Here is a 12,605-nt window from a genome sequence, read left to right on the forward strand (position 1 = left end):
TAATGCTATAATAAACTGAACATGTGTTTTTGTGCATTTTTAAATATTAAAAAAGAAAAGGAGCCAGTAGAAGGCAGGTTAAAAACCAGCACATTACTTAAGGCAGACTAGACAAGCAAGCCAATTCCAGCATTGCATGAGATTCACCAGACAGCCCGGAGGCTAGAAAATACAAGTGCAACACAAAAGTACATGGGCAGCAAAACATTGAACAGCAAAAACAATTTTTTTTTTTTGGGGGGGGGGGGGGGGGGGGGGGGGGGGAAAAGAAAAAGCATTAGCTTTGCTCAACACCTACCTGGAATTTTATAACTAGGCTGTCTCATGCTGGCAGCAGGTGTTCATAATAGGGGAATGCGTCACAAATGGAACATCTGTCTCAGTCACAGCTCTGTAACCAGTAATTCTGCAGGACTGCTTCAAGCCCAAGACGCATGACAGAGTCTCCATCAAGCAATGTGCTTTAAAAGAAGACCCACATCTGCTCCTTTAAGATGTACAACACTTAAGATCTGAAAACTTATTGTGCTGGATGTGCACAATGGCATTAAAATTAGTCTGTTATAGGTCTTGGTAGGGTAGGCATCCTGCTACATTAACAGTAAGCATGTAATGAAATAGAGCACTGAGCAGAAACAGTTCTGCAGCATTTGTACACTGGCCTTCATTAGGATCAGTACCTAATATCAGGGTACGCCACCATTTGAATTGACACAAAGTGGCTTAGGCTACAAGGTGTCTCGTGGAATGTTAACCCTTTCAGTCATTAAAACTATCCAGCGAATACTTTTGTGAACACAGCAGAAATGCAGGAGCTGACAGCTCAGAACGAGCCTGCGACAGGCACTACAAGAATGATCTGACTGAAGGATGAAGCACTGTTCCGTTATACCTGAAAACTCCAGCACATCAGGCTGTTAAGTTAATGGGCTAGCTCAGGGGTTTTCAACCTTTTTTTCTTTCCCCCCTGTCAGAAGGTTTCAGCTAAAGACCCTTTTACAATTTTTCACTCCCTGAATGGTACCATGGTTGTAATAAAAGACAGAATAATCTGATTAACACATTTGTTTTTCCTATTTATTTAATATATCATTTTTCACAACAGTCTGGGACTGACAAATTGCTGATTTATGACAGAATATCAAACAGTAGGCTTCGTTCTTAAAACTTAATTGCATGTCTTTGGATGCACAGAAGAGACAGTATTTGGGAATCTCTTTGGAAACACTCTTATTCGCTTTCTATTTAGCAAAGTCTAAATAAAAAATAGTCTGCACTGTAAATATCTATCATGTTACCATTTACTTCCCACCTCTGCTAATTATGTGTGCCATTTAAAATATTTACAATATAAAAAAAAAATCAACTTCAAGACAAAACTATAATAACAACGATAAATGTTTTTTTAGAATTAAAGCCAGCATAAAAATGATAAAAAAAGAGACTGTATAACTGTCACTTTGCACTTTTGGCAGACTCCAGCATTTTCTTCCTTAATTTTTATGTTGCAATTAAGATATGCATCCATTTCAAACACTGAAAACATATTTAAACCATCCGCTATGGCTGTTACTAAAATGCAGATGCGGTAATAAATAAAACACAAACCGTCAAAGTATGAATATTGTGATTGTTATGTGTTTACCGGAGCATTTATACTTCTATAAAACGCAGAAACATTGTGCTTTGCTTGATACGAAAAGTTGAAAATAGCAAAAGATCATGAGCAGCAGAATGCTCCCCGATAGGCACAAATCACCAGACGCCTGCTTCACCTACACTATATAAATCAGTGGAAATCTACTCTCACTCAAAATGTACATGTGATACTCTTGTGTTTTTTCTTTTTTCCATCTGTGGTTCACTCTGACCTGCTAAACAAAGATTAACCAATTATGCACTTTGGAGAATATATAATGCCCTTAAAAAAATCAATTCAAGATCATTTTACTTTCATTTTTATTTGTGCATTTGAGTCATCCTGCATCCCCCCCCACTCCCTAAGAACCTTAGAAGTACACCAAGGAGAACGTGTACCCCAGTTTGAAAACCCCAGGGCTAGCTGAAAACACGTGCTTGCTTTCATCAGTCCTCCCCAGTTGTGTTTTACAGTAAGCTATAAAACGGCTTTAGTTCAGTCTAGGATTTCAAAATGACCCTTTAACACAGCAAATACAAAAAAGCAACCGATTTCCAGTTCATAAACTGCCAAGCACTCAACATCAATGCTTAATAAAACACATACAAAAGGGAATACAGAGAAAACAATTGAGACTCCCAAGTTAGGCAATTCATTGAATAGTAAAAGATCTTTTAAACTAGTCTGTTAAAAGGCTATTTCAGAAACAAGGGGGGAAATCTATACCCCTGAAATGTTGAAAAAAGTTTTGAGACATTTAAATGTTATCAAAATTGGAAGGCAGCATTATGGTAAGCTGCCATTGCTAGTATAAAACACATGGAAACAACCACATGTATCAAACTTCTACTTAGGCAATACCAAGAGGGTGCATTGAGCGTATAGTGTTTCATGATACGAGAGGTTACCCTTAGGAAGAAAGTCACTGTTGCTCAGAAATCAGTTTTCTAATAAGAGATTGTGGGAAACTGCATTTTAAATATATCTTTTTGGAAAATGTCTTGGATCCTGACCGTCAGTAAATATGGTTTATATATATATATATATATATATATATATATATATATATATATATATATATATATATATATATATATATATATTGCACTATACCCATTGTGTCTTTTTTAGTGCTAAACATGCTATATGACCATTAGTTAATGTCAATAGTTATTGGGATTAATAGCTTTATCCAAATGGGTAGAGTATAATTTAAGCTCATAATGACAGCTACCTACAGGCCATTCCTATAATCTATGCAATTGCACACCAAAAATCCAACATGTGTAAAACTTGTATAGATAAAAAAAAAAAAAAAAACAATGTCTAGAATTTATTATAATTCCATCTGCTTAGACCAGGGCTTCTCAAACTGTCCTGGGGACCCTGTGTCGTCTGGTTTTCATTCCAACGAGCTCTCAGTTACTTAACTAAACCCTTAATTGAACTGATAATTTGCTTAATTAGACCTTTTTACTTGTTTTCAGCTCTGGAACACTGGCATATTTCAAGTTAGTTATAACATTTGAAAAGTAACGAACTGCAACTGTTCAAGTTACTTATCAAAATGTTACAACTAACTTGAAATATGCCAGTGTTCCAGAGCTGAAAACAAGTAAAAAGGTTTAATTAAGCAAATTATCAATTTAATTAAGGGTCTAGTGAAGTGATTGAGCTCGGTTGGAATAAAAAAAAACAGACAACAGAGGGTCCCCAGGACCGAGTTTGAGAAGCGCTGGCTTTGACGAAACAGCAAGAACAAAAATATTTACATTTAAATAGTCTCCTCATTCAGGTACCTTTCCCCATTTTCTACCAGTGCAATTGCTGTTGTTTCATGTGCAAGTCAACACTTTAAAAAAGTACAACGCTACAAGTAAATAGAAATAGGGACTTCAGCATATTAGAAATAACTTCTCAAAACACACACAGAAAAAATATTTGAGTAAAAAAAAAAAAAAAATTATCTGCTTAACACATACCAAAAGAGCCTTCTCACTTATTTTTTTTTTTATTAGACTCAAGGCTGGTGAACAACTGCCAGTTCATAATAAAAATAAAAAGTGTAAGTCATGTTTCTTTGGTACGCTGAGACAAAAATAATAATTACAAAAAAAAAAAAAAAAAAAAAAAAAAAATCATGATCTGTTGTGGCTTTTCATCCCTCACAATAGCCCAGGCTCATGCTCCAAGTTGCTGGTTTTTGCATCCAAGTACACAGTAAGCTATAAAGACTGCTATCTGCCACTCATTGTCTACTCCTTTCAGTACAAGATTAGATACTTGAAACCGGAAAAGGTTCATTTAAAATACATATATTTTTTAGATGTCAAAGAGTTTGAAAATAGTGATCTTGGCCCAATTCAGCCCCACCTCATTTGTGGCCCTATTAAAAAAAGAGTCCCGAGACCTCCAAGAATAAAAGTGTCCTAATTCATAATGTGTGCTCAATGTTAAGACTTAAATGAACTGAAATCCTGTTAAGAGATTTAATGCAAAGACTGCTGAAAAACAACTATGACACAAGTACCCCGTAAGTCTTCTGGACATTTACTCCCAGGTAAGCTGTTAACTGGTTGATAGTTTTGCCAATAAATGTACCTTTGCGAAACCGTGCTAACTCTTTAAGACACATTTTATTTCCCCACCCTTCAATACAGATATTCAAGTGTCAGTCTCTATCGGTTTCTTTCAAAATAAACATTTGTATTCTCACACCCATGAACAGTTCACTGTGCTGTATGCTGAATATCAGCAGGAAATGGATGTCAATTCAACCTCTTCAGACTTGACTCAGACCAGCTTGCTATTTCAAAGAATTCATGAAGCTATCCAGGTTATATTCAGTGTCATATTGTTCTTCACTCCAAAGGTCTCCTAGATTGTCAAGGACAGACTTTGCTGATGTCTTTCCTGACGAGCCTGGGGCTTCACCCTTCTCCGCTTTCTCGTCCTAAACAAAGAACAAAACACATCAACTTATTTCTACATTGGATAGATGGATAAATAAATGATTTCTGGCCTACAGAATGTTAAACCATTAAGTAGAAAGCAGAACATTTAACTTCTAAATCATTTTTAGCATTTGTAATATCAGATCAACCTTACTAATGCACAGTCGCATGTCAGACAGCTTTCTTTATACCCCCAAACCGGCCTGCTGTTAAAAAAAAAAAAAAAAAAAAAAAAAAAACCCCAAACAAAAACAAAACTAGGACAAGACTTCATGGCTTTATACCAAACAGTTATTAATCTAGGTAAATACCTCAAGTTGGCAATTTTGCTGAAACCAATTACATGTTTACAAGAGCTCACTGATTTTTTTTTTTTTTTTTTTTTGGCAAAAACAAAACATTTGCTTTGCTTTAGGAGGGTTGGCAGTTGTGGTAGCCATCATTATTCAGTTCCATACTGAAGTATAGGTTAGAGTACCCTGGGGATTAACGATTGTTTTAGGACATCTTTGGCTCGAGTTCTTACTGTGGCGTCAGAAACAGCGCTGGATGGTTACACAGTTCTTAGTCTAAACTCCAAATCAATGTCCCTGTTAAAAAAATCCATTAAATAAGAAGCCCTTATAACCTTCTCAAGAGTGAAGAGGTTGAGTAGCTGGTCTGTCCCCATGCTCTGAAGGCTGGCGTTCTCCTGGCTAATCACAGTATTGGCTATGCTCATTTTGAATTTCTGCAAGCCCATAATCTTCTCTTCCAATGTCCCTCTTGTGATCAACCGGTACACATTGACAACACGTTTCTGGAAGGGAAGCAAACAAAATACTTCAGTTATAGTATTGCAGCAAGTGGCTTAAACTGTAAGCATTAAAGTGAAGGCTTAACGTGTTGAGGTATCAAGAAGTAGTTAACCTGTCAGCTCAAATGACTCAAACTGGAGCAAGAAGCAGTTACAGTAGCCTTTCAGATCTCCCTTTTGTATAGCAGTTTGAGCAAATCCAACTTTCAGCATGAGCTTATGGACACACTACAAATATCTCTTACAATTAATGCTCACCAGAAAACATGGAAGGGTATAATAGGGACTTTAACAATAACCATCACTTAATAAACTACTGATGGCTTTGGTTCTCATTTTGAATTTGTGACCAAGCTATTTCCCTCAGACAAAAGGTTCTGAAAATATTAAAACAAGGCATCCAAGCAACAATCTGATTTATATTACAGAAACCTGTTTTACAGCATTGTCACTGCCAACACTATGAAATCCCACAGGACTACAGCAACCAAACTAACAACGTTTTTATAAAATTATGTAGAAACCAAATGAATCTGTTCAAAAATGTAAATCCTCGACAATAGCAAAGTTGATATCCGTATCAAAATTGGCTGTGACGTTTCCATTTCTTAGTTATGATGTGGATGATGTTTTGCATTTAACATTAGAACCGCCACGGCAGTCATTTTGACAGAACAAGGTTTTAAAATTTAAAATTACTCTGCATGTCTGAAAGTGAGGCGGTTGTCCATTTATGACTTTTCCTAAATACATGTATTAAATACCCTGATGGCATTTAAAAGGCAGGATCACGAAAATAAGGACGTTATAAACCCACCCACCTAGAACCACTAGCTCCATCATTTTGACTGCCTTTTACAATATGTTTTTTTATTTTGAATATAAAACCTACAATACTGCAAAACAGCAGGCTGCAGCAGCTCAGCCTGGATTCAGTGCTGCACCAAGTGACACACATGCAAGAGAAAAGATGTTACTCTTGTTTTTACTGTTTTGTATGTACATATACCTGTTTACATATTAGTTTCTTTGGAAATGTTTATTTTATAGTTTTTCATTTTTTGAAGTAGTGCTTTATATGTGGCAAGTTATAAAATAAACCCTTTTATGTTTAATTGTTCATTTAAATAGTGTTTCAGCTGTAAAGATGTTTGATATGATGTGTTGAGTTGTATTCGATAGTTTGTCTTGCATTTTAATACTGATGTTGTTTAAAATGTAACCATCATAATGACTGCCGGAGGTGGTTTTAGGTAAGAGTATAACCGTGGTGGTTCTAGTATTAAAGTACAGTAGATTCTTGTAAGTTTTATAGGGTTAAAATATTTTTCCAAAAATGTTGTACTTGAATCAAAATAAAAGCCCCTAGTCTTAAGCGTCAATGGCACTCTGCAAGTTTGCTTCACAGGTGAACTAGTACCTGTCCAATACGATGCGCTCGGTCCATGGCCTGCAGGTCTCTCATTGGGTTCCAGTCGTGTTCTACAAACACTACAGTGTCGGCCCCTGTGAGGTTCAGACCAAGCCCTCCAACATGAGTGGTGAGCAGGAGCACATCGATAGAGGGGTCATTATTGAATCTGGTAACAAGGAAGAGATTCAGTCACACCATTCTAGGAACTTTGACCAGAAATGTATTTTGGTTTCAAAATGCCATACAAGAAGATTTATAAAAGGTCAACAGAAGTGAAAGGGACTCATTATGACTAACTGCCATTACAAAAACTCATTAAAAGCATGCAATCAAAAAGACTATTTAAACAAGATACATACGTAACTAAGGTATCCCATGTGGTCTGTGTATAGGGAGGAAGCACTCCGTACACAAGTACAGCAAAAAGTTTATTTAATAGTTCCACAAGTGCTCCAGTGATAGAAGTACGAAAAGCAACTATTTACAGCATTTCTCACAAAAACAACAAAATAAATCTTAATAGCAAGAGTATTATTTCCATATAACACAATATATCAGGGCCCCAGCAAAGGTCTGAACAAACCTCTCCCCCTGCCAACCCTAACTGCTCCCCCAGTCCTCCTTTTAAACCTCTTCACCAGATAACTCCTCCCCTGGACCCTACCAACCTTTCATAACGGTGCATCACACAACTTATTTGAATACCCCCTGTAGCTCCAATGCAATATTACATAATGTTATGAATTTAAACATTTTAAATTATTAAAATTCTAATTTATTAAATGAATCCTGCAAATCCCCATTAAACTCCATATTCAATAGTCTTGCTTTTCCCGTTTCTCCAAAATCCCCTGCTATCCACATAAGCAATGGACTGCCCCTTAGGCTGTTTTCCCATAAGAATGTGTCCTTGTTGCCTTGCTCGCCCTTACCAATATGGAGTCGCCCGATACCCCACTTCCTGCCCCAGGAACCCAAATGCAGGTAGGTTTAACACTGCAGATGGCGCGCTGCTTCCAAACAATTACATTCAAATCAATTCCAGCATTCAATTTAATCTAAAATACCATTTAGATTCTTCTTAGTTAAAATAGTTCACTATTTGAAAATCCAGACCATGGTTTACACAATTATTTTGTTTCTCTTTTACTTAAGTGTTTAACAACTTGGCAGCATGTTTCTTAGGAGATGTGCACCTCCCCTTTGAAACCTCGTCTGCCTTCAGTGCAACAAACCACATAAGTGTTTTTTCTCTTTTCCCTTTGGATAACCCAATCTACCCACCATCTGCAACCTACCCCCCAAATCACCCACAACAGGTAAGTTACATTTAGTTTTTCTTATCACTTTACCATTTCGCCACAACTAAGTTTATTTGTAATTTCTACCTTAAACAATATGGCTCAAATAATGTCCCGATACTTGTGATGCCACCTAATCCATCATAGTAACTAAGGATATAATGGAACACAATTCCTTAAATCCCCAATGCAAAGTCTCACATTGCTTTATGCAGTTCCAAAGATTAATCCTTCTTCATCCCAACCAATCAGATCCTAGATGCATGCTTACCGTGACACAATAGAATGCCTCTGCCCAGCTGGCACGCTGCCGTCCAGTCTCAGGTAGGTGACCGAAGGCAGGTGAGCTTTCAGGAGGTGGTGCTCCACGATGTCCAGCATGCTTTTAAGTTGACAGAAAATCAGGATTCGGTGCTGAGCAACGACAGCCTCCGTGCCACCCTCTGTGGCGCCTCCATTTCCCAAACCACAGTCCACTAGAAGCTGGGGGGAAGCAAATTACAGGCAAAACTGAACCAGACTTCTGTAGCATGTTACTGAATAATGAAGTTCAGCTTTGTCTGATCAGAGGTATTCTTTCCCTGAAATCAGACAGTGCTGCCCCAAAAAGCTGTGATCCACCTACCTGCTTTAGTGCAGAGAGCTTTGGAGCATGCTGAATGTCTCGCAGGGTGGTGCGCTGGGCAGTAAGCTGCTCTGTAATCCGCTTGTGTTCTGGGTGCTGTGGTGTCAGAACCAGTGCTGGATGGTTGCACAGCTTTCTCAGATACTGCAGAGCCTGGAGTTAGGAGATACACTTTGTAATTATTCATGCAAGGACATACTGATGTGGTGGTTTGCTGTGACTCTACTAGTAGTAGAGTTAGGTAGGTAGGAGACATTCTAGTATTACTATAAAGGCATACAGTAGGCAAATGGTTCACTGTATCATATAATGAAAACCTTGCCTAAGCTGTACTGCTGTCTGTTTTGGGTATATGTATTAAAACTTGTTTTTATAGAAGTACTTCAAATTGCCTAATTTAGTTAAAAACCCTTACACTTTGTTTTTGCACCAGAAAGTAACTGAAGATATTTTGCAGATTTTACATAACCATAGACAGAAACATTTGTAATTTGCTGAACTCCCAGATGGTTGCAGCAAGTTCAAAATGCTGCAGCCAGAATACTTACTCATACAAAGTCTGCCTGTCATCATGTTCTAGTTTTAAGATCACTACTTTGGCTTCTAGCGATTTGGTTTAAAAAAATGTTGCTCCTTACTTGTAGGACAATAGCCTGTTTTGTGTCCTCCGTTTGTGTGCAAGTTATTGATTCCTTACAAACCACCATGACTGAGATCTGACAAGACCGGTCGTTTGGTAATTCCAAGAACCAATTTAAAAACCTGTGGTCAAGGACACTTGGTTCTTAAGCTCCTTGACTTTGGAACTCCAGGTTCTGTTCAGAATCCTGAGTCCAATCGATAGCTCAACTCAAGCTTATAGATTTTGTTTAACTTTGCATTTTGCCAGTCAGCAGTTGAGTTATTTTTAGTCTTATGTTTTTTAAAAGCGCCTTGGGATGCTTGTTTATAAAGGAAGCTAAAGCTATATAATAAGTGGTATGATAATAAAAAAGGACCCATTATTAGTAATACATTTTGCAACAGTTACATAAACAAAAATAATTTCTCCATGGTTCTCCCCAGACCTTTTCAGTCGAGTGGGCCTATGGCAAAGTGGCTGTTGCCGCCTGGCTGAAAAAACCTGATCTGCCCGTCTTGCAGATGCTTCTAGCAGATTAGATCATTTGCGCATTGCTGGCTGAAAAAAAAAATCTTGGAACCACATGACAGTGTGTTACATCTTGACACACCATTTAACCAATCAGAGAACTGAAGGGGTGGGTTTTCTTTGTTAAAGCACTTTGAGGCGCTAAAACGCGAAAAAAAATTTACCAATTACTTTCAAAGCAAACACAGTAACAATGAATGCAGGGGGTCAAAATAAGCCGGCGATTGGCGCAATCCACCGCCTAACACTATTTGCACCGGCTACTTTAAGAAAAATATTTAAGATTACTTTCGGGAATTAATTTACAATAATAAAAACAGCAATGAAAAAGAAAATGTAGAACATCACATTATTAAAATTCTTTGTCGTATTATTATTAGGTGACAAGACAGCACATGTTAACACAAATCTCTCATATTCAATGAAGCAACAAAATACGCACCTGGAACACATGACCAGTAGCCTTTAGCTTTGGCTTTTCATTCTCTTGAGGTGCAGTAGCAGTAGATATTGTGTCATCGAGATCCACCTTCGCTCGGGATTTGGCAAAATCTTCATACAGTTGAATCTTTATATTTTTAAAAAAAGGAAAAAATACAGTTACTTAATTTCACTATATATCATACCTTTAGAAATCCATGCCTGGATGCTCCTGTTTCCTAAAACAAAAGGGACGAAACAACTTGTGTTTAAACCATACCTACTCAAACCAGTGAGAAACTTCAAGGCAGCCATAAGACCACAGAATTCTGAGATCACATCTTTTGCAGGGGGTTCAATTCGACCCCCACCCTTTTAAACAAGCATTCCTGCAGAATGGTGCGATGGGCAGTATTGCAAGTACTATTAGTCTCAAGACAAACACTGATTCTGCCGAGGCTGTCTGGGGAGCCCCAACCTTAATGAATTGCAGGAAAACCAGCTCTTCAACAACCTATTAATTCCAGGCTTTATTTCATTATTACACAAGAACTGATACATGGCTCTATTCAGAAACCTATCCAGAAAGAGTCTGGAATGGTGCCAATATAGGAGTTGCCAGGAAGAAAACCACTATTTTTAATGACACTGGAGGAACATTAACACAAGTGGGATAAAAGCCAGCAGTTGCACAACGTATGGCATATGACCCACATGAAACTTTTAAACACTACCCAATTACCTCAGGAGTTCGAACATTTAGAAGTTGCACTACACTGTCATTTTAAAAATCTGTATTTTAAAAACCCATGCAGTCTATAAATCAGCAGTTCATGTTTAAAATGTGCTTCCTGCAGTATATTCCATTTCAAAACTATAAACATATACATACAAAAGATTATCTAAATAGTACTATTATTATTATCATCCAATTGTATCAATACTTGCATCATCCTGTACTATGTAAACAATAATATTTTCTGTATCTTGTACTTTATTTTGCTCCTAAAGGTAACCGTATTCACGTTTTTTGTAATTGCTCTTATTTAAAATCCTTCTTATACATTCATTGTACTTACCACTTGCTCTTAATGGAATTTACTTAAGCAAATATTTTTACAGTAAGTTTAACTGCTCTTAGTCAAACTCGTTCAACCGTAATTTACTATATTTATTTTCTCTTATTTGATTTTGCTCTTACTGCTGACTATTGTATTTTAAAAGTGCTCATCTGTAATGTGATATTTCATATCACTAAGCCACCCTGGATAAGGGAGTCTAAGAAATAAACGTGACCTATTTACCTTCAAATGTACACTACCGGTCAAAAGTTTTAGAACACCTCAATTTTTCCAGTTTTTATTGAAATTTACACAGTTTAATGCCTCAGTGTACTCTGAAATTAAAGCATAGAACAAAAAGAATTGGAGATAAAAAATAAATCATGGAATCATTTTGTTTAACAAAATATAATCTAAATTTTTTTACTCAAAGTAGCCACCTTTTGCAGATATAACAGCCGAACACACTCGTGGTATTCTTTCTACAATGGAAATCAAATATTGTTCGGAAAGTTCTTCCCAACACTGTTGCAGAAGTTCCCACAAATGTGTTGTATTTGTAGGTTGCTTTGCTTTCACCCTTCTGTCCAGTTCATCCCAAACCAGCTCGATGGGGTTTAAAGTCTGGAGACTGTGCTGGCCATTCCATGATTTGAAGCCTACCGTCTTGTTCTTTTCTTCTAAGGTAGTTCTGACATAGCCTGGAGGTATGTTTTGGGTCATTATCTTGCTGTAGGATGAACCCCTGACCAACTAGGCGTATACCAGAGGGTATTGCATGGCACTGCAAAATGCTGTGGTAGCCATTTTGGTTCAGGGTGCCAATCACTCTGTGGAAGTCGCCAACTCTGGATCCAGCAAGAGAGCCCCAGACCATCACGTTTCCTCTTCCATGTTGGACAGTTGGTGTCACACACCGAGGAACCATCCTTTCGCCTACTTGACGGCGTACAAAAACCCTGCGTGATGAACCGAAGATTTCAAATTTTGATTCATCGGTCCATAAGACCTTCTTCCAGTCTTCAGTAGTCCACTGGCGGTGCTTCATGGCCCAGGCAAGCCTTTTTCTTATTTTGCCATCTTAGCAATGGCTTTCTTACTGCCACTCGACCTGTCAAACCTGCAGCTCGAAGTCTTCTCTTCACAGTTGAAACTGAGACTTGCTTACTTCGACCAGTGTTAAGCTGTGCTTGAAGCTGTTGTCCTGTGAGCCGCCTATCACGCAAGCTGTTGACTCTCAGAAAC

General features: G+C 37.6%; 1 protein-coding gene across 2 annotated transcripts in view; it reads right to left on the reverse strand.

Annotated features, from left to right (window-relative positions):
* Positions 1–4,256: 4,256 nt before the first annotated feature.
* The window catches only part of btaf1 (BTAF1 RNA polymerase II, B-TFIID transcription factor-associated), a 48,194-nt gene continuing 39,845 nt past the window's right edge, over positions 4,257–12,605 (reverse strand). For both annotated transcript variants that reach the window (XM_041268005.1, XM_041268004.1), the window contains exons 33-38: positions 10,322–10,447; positions 8,730–8,882; positions 8,376–8,587; positions 6,810–6,969; positions 5,222–5,392; positions 4,257–4,592 (exon numbers count right to left, since the gene is read on the reverse strand). In XM_041268005.1, the coding sequence (XP_041123939.1) occupies positions 4,446–4,592; positions 5,222–5,392; positions 6,810–6,969; positions 8,376–8,587; positions 8,730–8,882; positions 10,322–10,447 (969 nt within the window). In that variant the 3' untranslated portion in view covers positions 4,257–4,445. The remainder of the gene's footprint in view (positions 4,593–5,221; positions 5,393–6,809; positions 6,970–8,375; positions 8,588–8,729; positions 8,883–10,321; positions 10,448–12,605) is intronic.

The sequence above is a fragment of the Polyodon spathula genome, chromosome 13, assembly GCF_017654505.1.
Source record: "Polyodon spathula isolate WHYD16114869_AA chromosome 13, ASM1765450v1, whole genome shotgun sequence".
Lineage (NCBI taxonomy): Eukaryota > Metazoa > Chordata > Actinopteri > Acipenseriformes > Polyodontidae > Polyodon > Polyodon spathula.